Raw genomic sequence first — 21,369 nt, forward strand, 5'->3', positions numbered from 1 at the left:
GACTTCTAGCAGGTCAGTCTCAACCATTCCCAATGAACAGGCACTTATCGATCGTTCCCATAATGGAAGGCAGTAGCACAGTGACGTTTACTACATAGAGGATATCTTGTGGTGCAATGGGTTGTGTCCTTGCCTCTGAAGCAGAGTTGCCAGGGTCTGTTGACCGTGGATGTGTGTCATGGTCATATGACACAGAGACAGACCCTTTGGTCCAATCAGTCCATACCAACCATAAACCTTAACTAAACTAGTCCTACTTTCCTGCCCTTGGCACATATCCCTCCGTACATTTTTTCTTCATGTACGTATCCATATGTCTCTTAAACATTATAACTGTACCAGCGTCCTTCCTCTGGAAGTTCATTCCACACAAGAACTGCTCTCCATGCAGAAAAGTTGCCACTCTTTTTTAAATCTTTCTCCTCTCACCTTAAAAATATCTCCCTCCATCTTGAATCCCCCCACCCTAGGGAAAAGACACCTGCCATTCGCCTTATCTATACCCCTCCTGATTTTATAAGACCACTCTTCAACCTCATACACTCTAATGAAAAAGGTCGCAGCCTATAATATAGCCAAAATGTCATTGTTTATCAACTATAAATCTTTTCAGGAGAGTCCATGCTGGATGTGGAGTGGCACCCTTGAAGCTGCAACCACTGATGATTGGTTAGAGACTTGTTCCAGAAAGAAATCTAGCTATGGAAACAGACATAAGGTCTGCGTGAGTATTTGCCACTCAAGCACGCCTTATGACAATCTTAAGTTCCCACCTGCTTCAAGAAGACCACCAATGCCAAAGAAAAGTGCAGCGTGCCTCAATGCCTACCACCCAATGGCTCTGATGTCCACCATTATGAAGTGATTCAAGAGGTTGGTCATGGTTCACATCAACCCTAACCTACCAAATTGCCTTGATCCCTAAGTGGTCTATCATCACAATAGGTCCACGGCAGATGCTATCTCCCTGGCCCTACACTCATCCCTGGAACATCTGGATAACAAGAATACCTATGTCAGGCTCCCAGTTATTGACTACAGCTCCGCCTTCAATACCGTAATTCCAAACTAACTCATCTACAGACTCCAGAGACCTAGGTTTCTCTGCTCCTCCCTCTGTAACTGGATTCTTCACTTCCTGACCAAAAGACTACAGTCAGTAAGTTGATAGGCAAAAAACTTCCTCCACAATAATCCTGAATACTGGTGCCCTGCAAGGCATGGTACTCAGCCCACTACTATACTCCTTATACACTCATGTCTGGGTGGCCAAATTCTGCCCCAACTCCATTTACAAGTTTGCTGATGACACCACCATTGTAGGTCAGATCTCAAAAAAACGCAGAAGGAGATAAAGTGCTTATCAGCATGGCGTAAAGACAGTAATCTCTCCATCAACATCAAGAAGTTGGTCCTTGGCTTTAGAAAACAGAGTGGAAGACACACTCCTGTCTGCATCAATGGTGCTGAAATGCAGACAGTCAAGAGCGTCAAGTTCCTGGGAGTGACCAACAATCTATCCTGGTCCATACACGTTGCCACTATGGGCAGGAAAGCACAGCAACACCTCTACTTCCTCAGGGGACCGAGGAAATTTGGCATTTCTATAAAGACTCTTACAAATTTTTATAGATGCACCATAGAAAGCTTCACAGAACAGTTTTACAACTTCTCTCACCAAGACTGAAAGAAACTAGAGAGTTGTGAACACAGCCCAGTCGTTCACACAAACCAGCCTCCTGTCCATAGATTCATCTGTACTTCCCGCGGCATCAGGAAAGCAACCGCCATAATCAAAGACCCCTCCCACTTGCTTATATTCTCTCTCTCACCCTTTTCTGTCAGGTAGAGAATATAAATATTTGTATACACATACAAACAGATTCAAGAACAGTTTCTTCCCCACTGTTATTAAACTTTTGATTGGACCTCTTTAATGTTAATGTTGACCTCTCTCTGCACCTTCTCGGCCTATGTAACGCCACATCCTGCACTCTGTTCTGTTACACTAAAGCACTTGTATAATTTGATCTGCCTGTAAAGCATGTAAGATAACATTTTTCACTGTAAGTCAATGTACGTGACAGTAATAGATCAAATCAAGTTATAAAGATATGCATTCATACATGAAGGCCGGAAGGCCTCAGACAGTGGGAACAGATTCTCCCACACATTCATGCTTTCCTCAGTGCTAGCCATGGACCTTGGAATGTGTCAGTCTGTAACGGTTTGTCAGGGACATTGGAATAGCAACGGTTTTCAGACAGATCAAGGGGTGTCTTTTCAACAAATATATCAAACATATATATGCTCAACCCATTTTAACATTGTGTTTATTAGCTCAAGAGATTGTACAAACCCCATTGCCTCAAACAGACTGGTTTCTTGAAGATTATCATGGTGTCACCTGTAGAACTGTGAGGACATTACAAATTAAACAAGTTATCATAACTTGTAACAGTCATAGGCAATTATTGAACTGAGAAATAAAACAGTAAAAAATTACACAATCAATAATTTCCAGCATACAAATAAATTATTCTTAATTTACAAAAAGAAATGAAAGGTCTATTGCCCTCTCGGTTTTGTATTAATGCCTGTAGATCATTTGTTGTTAGGTTGAGTTCATTATATTCTCATGTACTTATAATCTAATTAAGTTTTATAAAGTAAGGGATTAATACAAACAAATAATACATTTCTATTACCCACTTAAAACCAGATCCAATTGGTGAGTTCATTTAATTCCCAGATAATTTAGAGTTTGTGCCCTGCTTCAATTGTAAAATTTTAAAGAAAACGATTTGAAAATGCCGTTTGGGTCAAAACATCAAAATGCCAGAGATTTGCCTTTGACGTAGTTTACTGTGTGGGGGTGCTTTTTTGTGGTTGCAGGGATTTAAATAAACTGAAGTGCATGATGTCTCTGCAGTAATCTGATGATTTAAGTCTTGCGTTATGTCTTGCACTTATCGGAACAATTTGTAAAAATACTGGTTCAAGCAGAAAGCTAACATTTTTATATAGTATAACAGGAGCGTGTTGATTGGTTGGGAAGTCAACTCTGCCTGGTAGAGATGTCACCATGGCGAATATCCCCATTTAAACTGTTCGACAAATTAACAGCCAGGGTTTGACAATCAGCGTCAACCTGCCTAGCTTGGAGTTTCAACAAAGCCTTGTTTTTCACTGTCAATCATCATTAATGGATACATTCTGCATGGCAATGCCTCAACCAATCAACGTCCACCTACCAACCAATCTGCACCTTCCTAATCTCCTTCCCAAAATCCACAAACCTGCCTGCCCTGGTTGACCCATTGTCTCAGCCTGTTCCTGCCCCACCGAACTCATCTCCACCTATCTGGACTCCATTTTCTCCCCTTTGGTCCAGGAACTCCCTACCTACGTCCATGACACCACCCACACCCTCCACCTGCTCCAGAACTTCCAATTCCCTGGCCACCAACACCTCATTTTCACGATGGACGTCCAGTCCCTATACACCTGTATTCCGCATGCAGATGGCCTCAAGGCCCTCCGCTTCTTCCTGTCCCACAGGCCCGACCAGTCCCCCTCCAGCGACACCCTCATCCGCCTAGCCGAACTCATCCTCACCCTCAACAACTTCTCTTTTGATTCCTCCCACTTCCTACAGACAAAGGGGGTGGCCATGGGCCCCAGCTATGCCTGCCTCTTTGTAGGTCACGTGGAACAGTCCCTCTTCTGCACCTACACAGGCCCCAAACCCCACCCCTTCCTCCGTTACATTGATGACTGTATCGGCACCGCCTCTTGCTCCCCAGAGGAGCTCGATCAGTTCATCCACTTCACCAACACCTTCCACCCCAACCTCAAGTTCACCTGGGCCATCTCCAACACATCCCTCACCTTCCTGGACCTCTCAGTCTCCATCTCAGGCAACCAACTTGTAACTGATGTCCATTTCAAGCCCACCGACTCCCACAGCTACCTAGAATACACCTCCTCCCGCCCACCCTCCTGCAAAAATTCCATCCCCTATTCCGAATTCCTCTGCCGCATCTGTTCCCAGGATGAGGCATTCTACTCCTGCACATCCCAGATGTACAAGCTCTTCAAGGACCGCAACTTTCGCCCCACAGTGGTCGAGAACGCCCTTGACCGCGTCTCCCACATTTCCCGCAACACATCCTTCACACCCCGCCCCCGCCACAACCGCCCAAAGAGGATCCCCCTTGTTCTCACACACCACCCCACCAACCTCCGGATACAATGCATCACCCTCCAACACTTCTGCCACCTACAATCCGACCCCACCACCCAAGACATTTTTCCATCCCCACCCTTGTCTGCTTTCCGGAGAGACCACTCTCTCCGTGACTCCCTTGTTCGCTCCACACTGCCCTCTAATCCCACCACACCCAGCACCTTCCCCTGCAACCACAGGAAGTGCTACACTTGCCCCCCACACCTCCTCCCCCAACCCCTATCCCAGGCCCCAAGATGACTTTCCATATTAAGCAGCGGTTCACCTGCACATCTGCCAATGTGGTCTACTGTATCCATTGTACCCGGTGTGGCTTCCTCTACTTCGGGGAAACCAAGCGGAGTCTTGGGGACCGCTTTGCAGAACACCTCCGCTCGGTTCGCAATAAACAACTGCACCTCCCAGTCGCAAACCATTTCAACTCCCCCTCCCATTCTTTAGATGATATGTCCATCATGGGCCTCCTGCAGTGCCACAATGATGCCACCCAAAGGTTGCAGGAACAGCAACTCATATTCCGCTTGGGAACCCTGCAGCCCAATGGTATCAATGTGGACTTCACCAGCTTCAAAATCTCCCCTTTCCCCACCGCATCCCAAAACCAGCCCAGTTCGTCCCCTCCCCCCAGTGCATCACACAACCAGCCCAGCTCATCCCCTCCCCCCACTGCATCCCAAAACCAGTCCAACCTGTCTCTGCCTCCCTAACCTGTTCTTCCTCTCACCCATTCCTTCCTCCCACCCCAAGCAGCACCTCCATTTCCTACCTACTAACCTCATCCCACCTCCTTGACCTGTCCGTCTTCCCTGGACTGACCTATCCCCTCCCCACCAATACTCTCCTCTCCACCTATCTTCTTTTCTCTCCATCTTCGGTCCGCCTCCCCCTCTCTCCCTATTTTTTCCAGAACCCTCACCCCATCCCCCTCTCTGATGAAGGGTCTTGGCCCGAAATGTCAGCTTTTGTGCTCCTGAAATGCTGCTTGGCCTGCTGTGTTCATCCAGCTTCACACTTTATTATCTTGGATTCTCCAGCATCCGCAGTTCCTATTTTCTCTGAACCAATCTGCACCTTCCTGCCATACAGTATGAATTTTGCTTTCTCCCCTTGAATTGGTATTCTTCTGAAATATTCTGATCAATGCAGGATGAAAAGATTGACAAAGTATCTTCATGCATTAAAACACAAGTTCCATACCCCACAACTATTTGATCAGAAATTATCTTTCCTTTCTTGCAATGAGATAATTGTTACATGGAGACAGCTTCTCTTCCCTTCATTCCTTCAGGGGATATAGCTATCGCTGGCAAAGCTAGCATTCTGTGCCCATCCCTAGATAAGCTTGAACTGAGTGGCAAAGGCAGTCGGGAATCAACACATTGCTGTGGATTTGGAGTAACAGCTAAGCCAGACTGGGTAAAAATAGTGGATTTCCCTCCCTAAAGGATGTTAGTGAACAAGATGATGCTTCGTTTACAACAATTCACGATCAGTGGTAAAGTCACCATTACTGAGACCAGCTTTTAATTCCAGATTTTTCTATTAATTAACTGAATTTAAATTGTTGTGGTAGGATTTAAATCCCTGTCTCCAGAGAATCATTTTGGGGCTTGGATTAGTAGTCCAGTGACACTGCCACTAGATCACTGTATATCCATTGAACAGACTGGAATTATATTCTCTGGAATTTAGAAGAACCAAGTCTTGTAATATATATAGCTTGACAGGTTTGATGCTGAGAGTTGTGATGATGGGACCTTAAATATTAACTATTCCTTTCTCTACAGATGCAGCTTGAATATTTCAAGCATTTTATCTCAACTTTACAAAATCTGCAGCATTTTGCTACTGTGGGGCTGCTGCCTCTTGACCGGAGAGTCTAGAATGAAGAATAAAAGGTCTCCTTACTAATAGAAGGTAATAAATGGGAGTGAAGGAGAATTGTAAAGATTAACTGAACTGGGTTCTGGGCTCAGAAGATTGCCCTATGAGGATACTGTGAGTAGATTTGGTTCATATTTCATGGAGTTTAGAAGAATGAAGCAATTGCAATGAAACATGTAAAATTCTTAGGGAGTTTCACAGGGTAGATGCTGAGATATTGTTTCCCTGGGTGAAGAGTCTGAAATTAGGTAGCATTGTCTCAAGAGGTAGGCCATTAGAATTGAGATGAAGAGAAATTCCTTCACTCAATGTTGCGAATCTTCAGAATTCTCTCCTACAGACAGCTATGTTCCACGGATGAGCATATCCAAGACAATAGTTGTTAAATTTCCAACCATTAAGATAATTAAGGGATATTGGATCAAACTGGAAACATAAAACTTAGGAGAAACAGAAGGCAACTTGGTCCTTCAAGCCTACTTCACAAATCTATAAGTTCATGGCTGATCAGGTTGTGGTCTCAGCTCCAGTTGGCTGCCCCTTCTCTAACACTTGACTTGTCTTTCAAAAACCTCTTATCTCAACCTTGAATAAATTCCAATAACCTAGCCTCCACTGATCTCTGGGGAAGACAACTGTAAATAGAGAGCTCTTAAGTTTAAACAATGTCACCTAGGTTTAGTCTATCCTACAGGAGGAAACATTCTTCCAGTATCCAGTTCTGAGGATCTTATATCTTTCAATTTCATCACCTCATTATTCTAAAGTGCAATGGATAAAGGGCCAATCTACCCAATATTTCTTTTTAAAACAAATCCTATACCCTTGGAATGGGCCAAGCAATTTTTTTGTGAACTGCTTTGAGAGCAATGCTATCTTTTTTCTCAAGTAATGAGACCAAATTGTATGCATAGTTCCAGAAATAGTCTCATCAACACTCTGTGCAGCTGCAGTTAATATTCCCTATTTCTGTATTCCATATCCCTGCTAACAAACATCACATTTGCCTTCCTAATTACCTAGTCTACCAGCAAACTAATGTTTTATAATTAGGTACCAGGACATCTAGAACCCTTTGCACCAATGGTTTGATTTATTATTGTTATGTGTTTCAAAGATACGGTGAAAAGTATTGTTTCGCATGCTATCTAGGCAAATCATACTTTTCATAAATACATCAGGGTAATAAACAGAATGCTGAATATAGTGGCTCAGTTGCACAGAAGATGCAGCAAAAGATCAACTCCATTGTATACATGAGAAGTTTGTTTATAAGTCTGATCACAAAGGGGAAGAAGCTGTTCTTATTTCTGTTCGAACGTGTTTTTTGTATCTTCTGCCCAATGTATGAGGGTGGAAGAGAATATAACTGGGGTGAGGGGGTATTTGATTATGTTGACTGCTTTCCCGAGGCAGTGTGAAGTGTAGGAGTCAATGGAAGGTAGACTGGGTTTCATGATGGACTGGGCTGTATTCACAGCTCTGTAATTTCTTACAGTCTTAGGCAGTTTCGTTAAAATGAACATAGCGGCTTCAATTGTGACCTCACTGAAAGGTGAAGCAGGCTTGAGGGGCAGGTACCATATTCCTGTTTGAATTATGTCTTTTACGAAAATGTTACACTTCCATAGCAGACCTTCTCAGGATGCCCAAATGAGCTTTAAAGTCAGTGAAGTAAATGTGGAGTGTAGTCACTGTTGTAACATATGGCAGCCAATTTACACACAGTAAATGCTAAAGTTGTGGGTGACCAAGTAATCTATTTTGTGTGAGTTGAGGGACACATTTTGGCCAAGAAGTGATAGAAAAATGCTGGTGGTCCTGTCAGGAGGAAGAAAAGGCGAAAACTTCAAAAGACAAAGCAGTGAATTCAAGTCAAGTACAAACAAGGGATCAAAGGACCGGACAAGGGAGACGGTAAACCTATTCACTGCTGCAGAAATGCCACAACACAAGGCAAAGTTGACCTTTCAATGAAGAGCATATTATTGATATGTCTCCAGATCATATCCAGGTTAATATTTAAACAATGGTGATAAGAAGGCATCCAAACAATGATATGGTGCACTGCAATCATGTTTTCAATAGTTTAAAGATGGTCTTACCAGCAGTCAAATCATTCAAACCCATCAATAGTTTGGTATTGCACTCTCAAGAACTTGTCACAGAGCTAGTGTACATGAACTTATGGTGAACCCTGTTTGCTCCTTCTACCTTGCCATGTTTCACAGTGTTATCAGTCAGCACAAAGACGGACTTTGGTTCCCCAAAGAATATTTGTGAAATTTATGAGACTGATTTCCAAATTTAACACAGCTGGAACTATCAGAAAGACAGCATAGAAATTAACAGAATTTTTTTCAAATTCTAAGGTTACTTAATCATAGCAAGTTCTATTGCATTCATTTTCAGGTGGAAGATCAATGAAACCAATCATTGCCTCCAAGGTAACAAAGTGTGGAGCTGATGAACACAGCAGGCCAAGCAGCATCTTAGGAACACAAAAGCTGACGTTTTGGGCCTAGACCCTTCATCAGAAAAGGGGGATGGGGAGAGGATTCTGAAATAAATAGGGAGGGAGGGGGAGGCGGTAAGTCATCTTGGAACCTGGGCTGGGGGTGAGGGAGGAGGTGTGGGGGCAAGTGTAGTACTTCCTGCAGTTGTAGGGGAAAGTGCCGGGTGTGGTGGGATTGGAGGGGAGTGTGGAGCGGACAAGGGAGTCACTGAGAGAGTGGTCTCTCAGGAAGGCAGACAAGGGTGGGGATGGAAAAATGTCTTTAGCGGTGGGGTCGGATTGTAGATGGCAGAAGTGTCAGAGGATGATGCGTTGTATCCGGAGGTTGGTGGGGTGGTATGTGAGGACTAGGGGGATTCTCTTTTGGCGGTTATTGCTGGAGCGGGGTGTGAGGGATGAGTTGCGGGAAATGCAGGAGACACGGTCGAGGGCGTTCTCAACCACCGCGGGAGGAAAGTTGCGGTCCTTGAAGAACGAGGACATCTGGGATGTACGGGAGTGGAATGCCTCATCCTGGGAGCAGATGCGGCGGAGGCGAAGTATTTAGGAATAGGGGATGGAATTTTTGCAGGAAGGTGGGTGGGAGGTGGTGTATCCCAGGTAGATGTGGGAGTCGGTGGGCTTGAAATGGGCATCAGGTCAGAAGGTATGATGTGAGGAAGACTTCAGACAGTTGTAGACATATACAGATAGGTTGACTGAGTCGGCAAAAATCTAACTGATCGGAGTATAACGTGGGCATATATGAAGTTGCTCACTTGGCCAAAATTTTTTTTAAAATTATAGTATTATTCTAACAGTAAGGGAGATTTAGGTGTGGTGCGAATCAGAAAAAAATTAGTTTGCAGGTACAGCATGTGACCGAGAAAGCTAATGGGATGCTACCCTTAATTAAAAGATAAATTGAAAATCAAAGTAAGGATGCTATGCTTCAGTTATACAGTGCATCCCAAATACTGTTTGCAGGTTTGGTCTCCTTATTCAAGGAAAGATTTAAATACGTAGCTCGCAGTTCAGAGGAGCTTTTCTAGATTGGTACCTGGAGTTAGCGGGTTGCCTTCCAAGAATAGGTTAAACACTCTGGACTTGTTTCCACTGCAGTTTAGAAGGCTGATTGAAGTATATATGATCCTGACTGGATTTTGACAAGGTGAACATGGAAAGAGTGTTACCTCTTGTTGGAGAGTCCCAAACTAGGGATTCTAAAATTAGCGAATGCCCTTTCAGGACAATCGTGTGGAGCAATTTTATTTTTTTCCCCACAGGTTTGTGCAACTTTGGAACTCTCTGCCTCAGAAGGCAATAAAGGTGGGACCACTGAATACTTTTAAAGTGGACTTAGACATTCATTGAAGGAAGGGTTATTGAATAGATGTGAATGTGGAATTCAAAACACAAGCAGTTGAGCCAGTATCTCATTGAATCACAGAGAAGGCTTGAGGGGCCAAATGGTCTGACTCTACTTCTATTTCATAGGTTCAACTTGATAGAACAATTAATCAAAAATGATTTTTAGTTTTACAGTATGAAACAGCAAGAGGCCAATGTTCAAAGGTGAGACATTTCACTATCAGACAGAACACACTGCAGCATTTTCTGTTGTTGAAACAAGTTACAATGAACATTATTGCATTTTTATTCTGCAGATCTTTCATAACGTAATTTCTATTTAAATAACTGAAGAGAGAAGGAGGGACAGGAACAGTTTGAATTTTTAAGTGACCTGGTGTGAGAAATGTTGAATATGGCTTCCAACAGAATGCTTCCCACCTTCTCACTCTCATGTTAATCCCTTCCAATAAATATTTACCAAAACACACAAATGCAATAAATTTGAAAAAGATTTATGAGTCTGTTTGTGGCATTCTCTGGGTTCATCTGATTGACATCTATAATAACTTGCAACCAAATGAGATCGAAAAAAGGGGTTTCATGAACAGTGACAGGAATATACACAAATTAAATACTTGTTTTAATATGTTTGGATCGAAATATTCCCCACCACTTTGGGCAGTGAACAAGGAAAATGCTCCTTTGAAGAGTGTTTCCTTATAAAAATATAATTTACTTCAGGATATTAAGAAGTGCTTTTTCTTCTGCCATATCCAATATTGGAGCAAATGCTGAGAAGATCTATCATGCTGTGTCATATAGTTCTAGAATCAGTGATAACAAATTTTCAAGGTATAATCTATTTGAAGATGATAATTTAAATTGTAAACATTGGAATACTATAAAGTGAAAGACAGTTTTCAATAAATACTTTATAGAACTGATGCAGTCACTGAGAAATAAGTCATGGTGACCAATAAGTTGGGGGATTTCAAAGTTGTTAAAAGCAGAGTCTTCACTCATGCACACTTAAGTGTGAAAATCCCCACACTGAGCAGAAGCTGACTGGATTGACAATCGCAGCTGGCTATGCATAGTGATTAATCACAGGATTTTGCAGCTTCACCCTTTCCTCAGTCACAGAGACAGACAAAGAATGCTGAATTTCAAACAATCACAACTTATACTGTTTAGAAAAGGTAGCGATTGATTCCTTAGACAACTCTGATTGAATTAAGTGTTGCCATGGAGAAAGCAACAGGGAACTATAGATTTCCAGAGCTTGTGAATAACTCGGCAAAAGTACTGTCTATATTCCTTTCATTTGCAGGGCAAGAGTCCTTTCCTGTAAAAGCATATCACTTTTATCAAACTAACTAAGCCGCATACTTACTGAAATTAGTTGTCAATGTAGCTATTAACACCCTCTGAATTGCTCAGAAAGTGTTGTCCAATTGCAGAATCAAATCTTGCAGTAGATATCCATATCTACTTATTTTCATGGGAAGGTTGACAGGAAGAAGTTACTACAAGTTTGAGGGATCTGTTTGTGACAAATTATTAACAATTGGAACATAAGAGGCTATTTCATACCTCAAAACTGTTTCACTCTTCTGTTAGACCATGACTGATCTGCACCTATTTGCACACGGTAAACGTTTTGTTGTGTTTTATATTTTCCAAGTGGGCGGGGGGGGGGGGGGGGGGTGGGGGGGGGGGGGAGTTGTGTGTGGATGTGCAGAATTCCAGATTTCCCTGACTTTTTGGGTGAAAACATTCCTTTTTGCCTTAGTTGCCCAATTCGAATCATTCATCAATTTCAATATCCTAATCTGCCTTCCACTGAAATCTCTCATTTTCTCAGCAAGTGCTAAACTTGAACACAACACAAACCACAACATCCTACAATCAAGACTTTGGTAGACAACAGAGTTGGGCAGACAGAAAAGTGTTATTGAGGTCACAATCAGAATAGCTGTTATATTACTGAATGGTACAGTAGGGGCTGAATGGCCTACTCCTGCTCCTGTGTTCCAGTTTTAGGGTCACATCTTGGGTTGACGCATCCAAGTGCTCACTAGCTGCTTAGTCCTCAATGCTCAAGGGGGCAACTGGGTTAAACAAGGGTCTCTCTTTCCTCCAGTTCATTTTTCCACAATTGACTTCAAAATCCTTCTTGGTTCCTTTGAGCAGTTCCAGGCTGTCTCTTTTTACATCATACCCTAAAGAGACCAGCCTCTTGATGCGACGGTACACAATCTGTGGAGACAGCTCGAGAACTGCTGGACTTGCTTTGACCTGCTCCACTGAAAACCCTTCCTGCAAAATGGCAGTGAGTCGCTCCTCCAAGACAGGGGCTGAGAAGTACAGCAAGGCCGGGCAGCTCATCAGGATGATCCTCAATTCCTCGTCGCTGCACTGCAATGACTGTCCACAGAACGCAGTGCTTTTCTCCATAATATCGGGCGATAGCTCAGTTATCAACCCTTTGAGCTTGGAGAACAGCTTAAGGAGCTCAGCATTGCTGAAACCCAAGGATCGCAAAAAGTTCAAGTTTTCACACACCAAGTTTGGAGGCTTCAACAAAATGAAAGCATTTTGGCTCAGCAGTTTCATTAACCAGATCCTCATATTAGCCTGGTTGCCACCCAGCTGAAGGTAGCTTTTCTGTAAATTCTCAATTACAGCCCTGTTCTGATTCACACTGCTACAGAAAGTCTGGGGAGAACTGACCAGCAAGCGGTTGATAATCCTGTTATTCAGGTTTAATGCTTGGAAATATTTGATATTGTCCTGTCGATTCTTGTGGTTTTTGATTGTAAAGAATGATTCTGGGAACCGCTCAATAATTCTTGCCAGTTCTTTCTGATTGGTGCACAATCTACCCCATAACTCCTGCTGGGCTCTGATTTCTGCTGGTTTGCAGAGAACGGCCTCAGGGTACCGTTCCAAAATTACGGCTACCTTCTTCCCCTCAACTCCCATTTCCTTTAAAATGTTGGCGGTTTCATTGACATAAGCCTCGTTTACAAGCAAAACCCAGCTTTTCAGCTGACGAATCCTCGCTACGTCCACTGACAGCTGCTTCAGACTCTCCACAGTCTGTCCATTTTCCTTTCGCTGTGCACTGGAGACTGTGAACTGAAGGCAGCTTCTGTACGTTCCTTGGCTGCACTGGGCTGAGGGGAACCAGTGTTCTCCACACCGTCCACTGTATAACAGTCCCAATCGAAACATCTTCCAGACAGATCTCGATCTGGACATTTCTAACCTTGAGTAGCACCTTGGACAGAAGGAAAACTGACAGTGAAGAAGATGACTACACAAGTGCTAGACAAGTTTGAAGTGTTTAAAATCATAAATAGTTTTGATAGAGTAAATGCAGTTTTCAATGGCAGAGGGCACCAATATAAGGTCAATGTAGAATAGTACAGCACTTAAAGAAACTATTCGGCCCATCTAGCCTCTGCCAGCTCTCAGCAAGAGCACCTCAGTTAGTCCCTCTCCTATTTCTCTGTCAACACTGCACCTTTTTTTCACTTATATAATTGTACTTTGAAAACCAAGAATTGGACCTGTCCCCAACATGTTCGCAGGCTGCATATTCCAGATCCTCGAATCTGCACCTCTGGTTCACAATCCTTCCAACCTGTGGGAACAGATTCCCCCTATTTACTCTGTCCAGATCCTGCCTGGCTTTGAATAACTGTCAAAACTCCTTCTAACCTCACTTCTACAAGGAAAACAGTTCCAACTTGTTCAGCCTATTTTCAAAACTGAAGTTTCTCATCTCTGGAACCTGTCTCACAAATCTTCTCTGCATGCTTTCTAAAGCCTTCACATCAGGCCTTCTGAAAGCTGCAGTCAGGATCCAAAGTGGGGCTGTGAGCTCCAAGGCTGTGATGGCTGCCAAAGAACTCTAACTTCTAAGATCAAGAGTAGGCCATTCAACCCATTGAGTCTGCTCTGTCATTTAATACCATCATGGCTGATTGAACACATCAATATTATATACTTACACTGTCTTCATAACCATTTATTAATTCAAAAATGTTTCAAAATCTACTGTAACTATATTCTACACCTGAAATTCTCTACTCTAGAGGGTTTTGGAATTTCAAAGATTCACAACCCTCTGAGTTTAAAAAAATCCTAAATGACATTCCCCTTGTTTTTAAATTGTGCCCCCTGGTTCTAGACTCACCAAACAGTGGAATTATTTTATCAGCATTTACCCTATCGCTTTAAGTAGTTTGTGGGTTTCAATTAAATCACCTTCCACTCTTTGAAAATTCTAGAGAGTACAGACGAAGTTTACCCAATCTGTCTTCATTGGACAGTTCCATCATCCCTGGGAACAAGTCTGGTGATCCTTTGTTGCACTCTCTCTGTAGCAGTAATATTTTTCCTGAAAAAAGGAAATCAAAATGCACTGAACTCAAGGTGTGGTCTAACCAAGCTCCCATACAACTGAAGCAAGTTTTCACTGACCCTTTGGTCAAATCTGCTTGTGATGAAAACTAACATTCCATTAGCCTTATTAATGGCTAATTGGATCTGCATGTTAGCCTTCACTGACTTACTGACAAGCACACCCAAATCTCTTTGTACTGTGTTCAGTATAGACTTCAGCATCTGCAGTGATTTGATCCGAAAACCCTGTGTACATCTACACTTCCCAACTTTTCACAACTTAAAAAAACTTTTATTATCTGTGCTTCCAACCAAAGTGGATAACCTTGACAGCTTTTCACATTATACTGTCATGTCCTTGCCTAATCACTGTGCCTGTCCAAATCCTCCTAAAATTACTTCACTCAGAAGCACACAGCATGGAAACAAATCCTTCAGTCCAACCAGTCTATGCTGACCATAATCCCAAACTAAACTAGCTCCATCTGCATGGTCCTAGCCCATATTCCTCCAAACCTTTCTTATTCATGAATGCATCAAAATATCTTTTAAACATTGTAACTGTTTACACCACTTCCCCTGGAATTCATTTCACACATGAACCACCCTTTGTGTAAAAAATTTGCCCCTCACGTCTTTTTAAAATCTCTCTCCTCTCAACTTGATAATGCACTCCCTAAGTCTTGGAATTCCCCACCCGAGGGAAATGACAACCTCCTTTGCTCCAGTGAAAAAAGTCCAAGCCTATCCAGGTTTTTCTTTATAATTCAAACCTTTCATACCCCTTCTGACGAAGGGTTCCGACTCGAATCGTCAGCTTTCCTGCTCCTATGATGCTGCCTAACCTGCTGTGTTCCTCCAGTTCTACAATGTATTATCTCAACATCCTGGTGAATCTCTTCTGAACCCTCTCCAACTTAATAATATCCTTCCTATTCATTTTCCACGCAGCACAAACATCTGATTATCTTTATACTTTCAGCAAGTTTTGAAATTGCCTTTAGTCTCAAAACTAAGTCATTTATCATATAGGTTCCAAGTACTGACCGTTGCAGTACCCTCCTAGTCACAGTCCACTAATGAGAGCATGCCCCATTTACTCCTACTCTAATTCAGACCCTCTTCCTTGCTCCATTCTCATTGACAGTCATGACCATTAAAATGAGAGATAATGGGAACTGCAGATGCTGGAGACTTCCAAGATAATACAATGTGAGGCTGGATGAACACAGCAGGCCAAGCAGCATCTCAGGAGCACAAAAGCTGACGTTTCGGGCCTAGACCCTTCATCAGAAGGGTCTAGGCCCGAAACGTCAGCTTTTGTGCTCCTGAGATGCTGCTTGGCCTGCTGTGTTCATCCAGCCTCACATTGTATTACCATTAAAATGAAGTCACTGAGGGGAAAACGTTTGGGAAGCAATGCTTCACATACTCCCTGGAGTGGGGATCCCAAAACTGGACACAGCTCCAGCTGAGGCCAAAGTGTATCCCACACTTTTTTACTCTAAGTTGATGTGATAGTAGATGCGGTGAAAAAGGGTGCTGTAGACTCAACATTAGATTCCTTACTGGATGACTATTTGGAGACTGCTGCTCTTGGTCAGCAAGGTCTGATGGGCCAAATGGACAAGTCTAGGATTTTGGAGCCAAGCAAAAGTGGGCTTTCAAACCGTCGCCGCAATAGGCCCTGAGCCTGCTCGCCCTCGCTCCCTGATCCTCGGCTCACCTGGCCCCAATAGCCCAAACCTACTCCGGGTGCTGCTTCCAGGTCACAGGAATGCGCCCAACCCGCCCCACCCTCACCCACCATGCGGCCAAGGACCAGCACTTTCCTCTATCCACCACCGCCGCCGGAGCACACGGGCCTTCCCGTAGCCCCGCCCCCGACATAACCCCGCCTCCGACATAAACCCCGCCCCACTGCCCTAAACCCCGCCCATGTGCCCCCTTTCCGGCCCCAGGAGCCGAAAAACAATACGGCCGCCTCCTCAGTATAGCCCCGCCCCTCTGGGCCGGGTTCCCGAACAATACGACAGCCCGCCCTATAGCTCCGCCCTCTCCGGTCCTGCCCCGCCCAAACCCATCTGTTATCTCGGACACACTTTTCATTGTTGTCCCGCCTCAGCGCCTGAAAGCTCCGCACCCTTCATTTGGTCCCGACCCCAGTATTATTCAGCCCGCTCCATTCCTTTCAACCCCGTTCCACGTGACCCTGTAGCGCGGCTCCCGGGCTGCAGCCCCGCCCCTGAGCTGTAGCCACGCCCCGGTCCTATAATCCCGCCCCTGACATGTAGCATAGCCCCAGTATATCCTCAGTGCTGTCCCCGCCTCCAGCATGTAGCCCCGCCCCTTAGTGTTGCAGTCCGCGGCCCCACTGTATTTGGAAAGTTTTGTGGATGCTGTAAATCAGAAACAAAAACAGAAATTACTGGAAAATCTCAGCAGATCTGGCAGCATGAATACAGAGAAATTAGAGTCAACGTTTCAGGTCTAGTCCTGATCAAGGGTCACTGGATCTGAAACGCTACCCTGATTTTCTCTGCATACGTGCTGCCAGACCTGCTCAGATTTTCCAGCGACTTATGTTTTTGTTGTTGCCCGGGGTATAACTGTGCTCCACCCCTTCAACCCAAGTCCCCCAGGCCCTGCCCAGGTCTATCCCGGAATGTAACATCCACTGACACAAAAACAGAAGTTGCTGGAAAAGCTCAGTACGTCTGGCAGCGTGTGTAAAGAGAAAATCAGAGTTAACGTGACGGGTCCAGCTTCCTCAGAACTGATGGTACCTGGGAAAACATCAGTTTATATGCAGAAAATAGGGAGGGGAATGGATTAGGGAATAAATGATAGGATAAAGGATAGACCACAAAGAGAGAGGAGAGCAGTTGGGTGGAAAAAGGAGTCGATAATGATCTGGCTAGTAGGGTGAATAGTTGTTAATGGGGTCTGTTAATGACTAACAATAAGTAGTGAGTAAGGGCAGACTATGTGATTACAAGTCCTGGTGTGTGGAGTAGGGGGCTAGGGCATGAGAGTGTTTAGGGTCTACAATTATTAAACTCGATATTGAGTCCAGAGGACTACAGAGTTCCTAAACGAAAAATGAGATGTTGTTCTTCCAGCTTGTGTTGAGCTTCACTGGAAACTACAGCAAGCCCGAGACAGAGATGTTGGCCAGAGAATGGGGTGGTACGTTAAAGGAGCTTGCAACAGGGTCAGTTTTGCAGGCAGAATGTGGACATACTGCGAAGTGGTCATCCAGAGTGGAATAACTGTGGACCGTAGCCTTGCCCCCTACTGAAATGTAACACTTCTCAGTCTTGATGAGCCCTCTAGGGTTCTGGGTTTCCTATTTGAAACTGGGTCAGAAATCACATGACACCAGGTTATAGTTCAACAGGTTTATTTGAAAACACAAGCTTTTGGAGCATAACCCCTTCACCTCCACATATTCGAAACCAGTGATAATGGGTGTCATCCTCCCTATCATCCTCCGACACTTCCACCATCTACAATTCAAACCCACCACCCAAGCTATTTTTCCATCCCCACCCTTGGCTGTCTTCCGGAGAGACCACTCTCTCCACGATTCCCTTGTCCGCTCCACACTCCCCTCCAATGCCACCACACCCGGCATCTTCCCCTGCAACCGCAGGAAGTGCTACACTTGCCCCCACACCTACTCCCTCACCCCTATCCCAGGCCCCATGATGACCTTCCGTATCAAGCAGATGTTCACCTGCACATCTGCCAATGTGGTATATTGTATCCATTGCACCCGGTGTGGCTTCCTCTACATTGGGGAAACCAAGCGGAGGCTTGGGGACCGCTTTGCAGAACACCTCCGCTCGGTTCACAATAAACAACTGCACCTCCCAGTCGTGAACCATTTCAACTCCCCCTCCCATTCTCTTGATGACATGTCCATCATGGGCCTCCTGCAGTGCCACAATGATGCCAACCGAAGGTTGCAGGAACAGCAACTCATATTCCGCTTGGGAACCCTACAGCCCAATGGTATTAATGTGGACTTCACAAGCTTCAAAATCTCCCCTTCCCCCACTGCATTCCAAAAACAGCCCAGTTCTTCCCATCCCCCCACTGCATCCCAAAACCAGCCCAGCCTGTCTCTGCTTCCCTAACCTGTTCTTCCTCTCACCCACCCCTTCCTCCCACCTCAAGCCGCACCTCCATTTCCTACCTACTAATCTCATCCCACCTCCTTGACCTGTCCATCTTCCCTGGACTGACCTATCCCCTCCTTACTTCCTCACCTTTACTCTCCTCCCTACCTATCTTCTTTTCTCTCCATCTGAGGTCCGCCTCCCCCTCTCTCCCTATTTATTCCAGTTCCCTCTCCCCATCCCCCTCTCTGATGAAGGGTCTAGGCCCGAAATGTCAGCTTTTGTGCTCCTGAGATGCTGCTTGGCCTGCTGTGTTCATCCAGCTCCACACTTTGTTATATTCGAAACCAGTTGTTTTTGGTGTGAATTGTGAATGGCTGGTGTTCTCAGTCCTCAATTGCATTCCCCGCGCACCCCCCCCCCATCACCCCTGCACAACTAGAACATAGAACAAAGAACACTACAGTGCAGTACAGGCCCTTCGGCACTCAATATTGGACGACCTGTGAAACCAAACTGAATCCCATCTAACCTACAATATTCTAGCACAGAGCAAAGCTTTTTTTTCCCCACAGCACTTCAGTGTGTGTGTGTGTGTGTGTGTGTGTGTGTGTGTGTGTGTGTGTGTGTGTGTATATGTGCGTGTGTGCGTGTGTGCATGTGCGCGTGTGTGTGTGTGTGTGTGTGTGTATGTGCGTGTGTGCGTGTGTGCATGTGTGTGTGTGTGTGTGTGTGTGTGTGTGTGTGTGTGCATGTGTGTGTGTGTGTGTGTGTGTTTGTGTGTGTGTGTAAGTGAGGTGACTTTATTCAATATTTCCACCATCAAAAAAACATGTAGCCAGGAAATCAGTGAGAAGCAAAGCCTGATTAGAGTAATGCTGATGTGAAAAAAAGCGAAGGGGATGATAGGGATTAAACCAAAATCCAAAATAAGAGTCTTTGGGGGTGGGGGGAAATAAAGGGGCAGCATGGTGGCTCAGTGGTTAGCACTGCAGCCTCACAGCACCAGGGACCCGTGTTCGATTCCCGCCTCGGGCAACTGCCTGTGTGGAGTTGCACATTCTCCCCGTGTCTGCGTGGATTTCCTCTGGGTGCTCCGGTTTCCTCCCACAGTCCAAAGATGTGCAGGTTAGGTGGATTGGCCATGCTAAATTGCCCATGGTGTTCAGGGGTGTGTGGGTTATAGGGGGATGGGTCTGGGTGGGATGCTTCAAGGGGAGGTGTGGACTTGTTGGGCCGAAGGGCCTGTTTCCACACTGTGGGGAATCTAATCTAATGCAGTGCCAATCTCTCCCTAAAGGTGTGGAGAGTGTTTGTGGACACCACACGCTCCCTCTCCAATGAGACCCAGGCTTGAACATAACTGTGGAAGAGGGGCAGGCAGTTGGCAGAAATGAACCCCTCCATGGCCTGTTGCCTGGACCAGTTTATAGACAGCCTAGCCAGGCCCAGGAGCAGACCCACAAGGAGATCTCTTTATTCACCTGGTGGGTAATCACTTTCAAACTCTTCTGTAGTGCAAATGCTATCAACATTGGACAAATATACACTAACAGAACAAAGCTGTAACTGTCCTGGTCCTAAAATGGAATTTTGCTGATTCCCTCAGAGTTCCTGGTCCTTTCCTACTCTGTGGCCAATATCCCAGGGTCTCATAGATTCTTTTGCTGTCAGGTAGGGTAGAAAGTGGTAGCTGATGGGCATTAACAAATGCTGGTATGGAAACAAGTTCTGGTTTACATAGAAGCATAGAAACATGGAAAATAGGAGCAAGAGGAGGCCATTTGGCCCTTTGGGCCTGCTACACAATTCGTCATGATTATGGCTGATCATCAAACTCGGCCTGTTTCTGTTTCTCCCCCATATCATTTGATGCCTTTAACACCAAGTGCTAAATCTAACTCCTTCTTGAAATCATATAATGTTGTGACCTTGACTGCTCTCTTTGGTCATGAATGCCACAGGCTCACCCCTCTCTGGGAAAAGAGATTTCCCCTCATCGCAACCCTATATAGTTTTTCCTGTGTCAGTAGATTCTTTCCTTCTGGTTCTAGACTCTCTTGCTATTGGAAACATCCTTCCTGCATCTACCCTGTCTAGTCTTTTTAGAATTTTATAGAATTTTATGAGATTCTTCCAAGTCGATCAAATATAATCCTTGCTGATTCAACCTCTCCTCATACTTCAGTCCTGTGACCCCATGTTTAAAAATTTCAATCAGAGAAGTCTCTGATTGATGGCATTAAAGGCAGAACTTGCATTGATGTTCCAACTTTCACAACATCAGGACTGCTGTGTTAAGTCTCATACTTTTAGTATGTCAGTATACCTTTAACAAGTATGCTCATGGCATAATTGCATGATAATAGTCTCCTACTCGTCTTGTCTTGATTCATTTCAAATGTGCACTCTTTTGGAAGTAACTTAACGTTAGGCCAGACAATTATGTGTCTGCAGCATATAATGTTTGTACACAATAGTTAGCTGTAATAAATATTTGTTGCATTCTCCAGTGCCATAGAACATAGAAGCATAGAAATTGGAACAGTAGGCCATTCAGCCCTTCAAGCCTGGTCTGCCATTCAATTTGATTGCGGCTGATCATCCAATTCAGTACCATGTTTCTGCTTTCTCCCTATACCCTTTGAAACCTTGATCCTTAATAAGCATCAAGTTCTGATGAAGGGTGTAAACCCAAAACATTGACTCTCCTGCTCCTCTGATGCTGCCAGACCTCCTGTGTTCCTCCAGCTCCACACTGTATTGACTCTGACTCCAGAATCTATAGTTCTTGTTGTGTCCTAGATTAGAAACAGCCTTCCTGCATTTACCATATAGTATGTGAAATCCAC

General features: G+C 44.5%; 1 protein-coding gene across 4 annotated transcripts; it reads right to left on the minus strand.

Moving 5' to 3' along the window:
• Nucleotides 1-11,713: 11,713 nt before the first annotated feature.
• On the minus strand, nt 11,714-16,579 carry mterf2 (mitochondrial transcription termination factor 2). 4 transcript variants are annotated; one of them, XM_048549174.2, is made up of 3 exons: nt 16,496-16,579; nt 14,256-14,388; nt 11,714-13,263 (listed from the first exon to the last, which is right to left on the minus strand). In XM_048549174.2, exons 1-3 carry the CDS (start codon nt 16,500-16,502, stop codon nt 12,066-12,068), a joined length of 1,338 nt encoding a protein of 445 aa, XP_048405131.1. In that variant the 5' UTR covers nt 16,503-16,579; the 3' UTR covers nt 11,714-12,065. The 4 variants fall into 4 exon arrangements, with proteins under 4 accessions (XP_048405131.1, XP_048405132.1, XP_048405134.1 ...); XM_048549175.1 differs by lacking the exon at nt 16,496-16,579 and adding an exon at nt 16,120-16,226; XM_048549177.2 differs by lacking the exon at nt 16,496-16,579 and adding an exon at nt 16,201-16,224 and having other exon boundaries at nt 14,299-14,388.
• Between the last annotated feature and the right edge of the window lie 4,790 nt (nt 16,580-21,369).

This window comes from Stegostoma tigrinum, chromosome 18 (assembly GCF_030684315.1).
Source record: "Stegostoma tigrinum isolate sSteTig4 chromosome 18, sSteTig4.hap1, whole genome shotgun sequence".
In the NCBI taxonomy this organism is placed as follows: domain Eukaryota; kingdom Metazoa; phylum Chordata; class Chondrichthyes; order Orectolobiformes; family Stegostomatidae; genus Stegostoma; species Stegostoma tigrinum.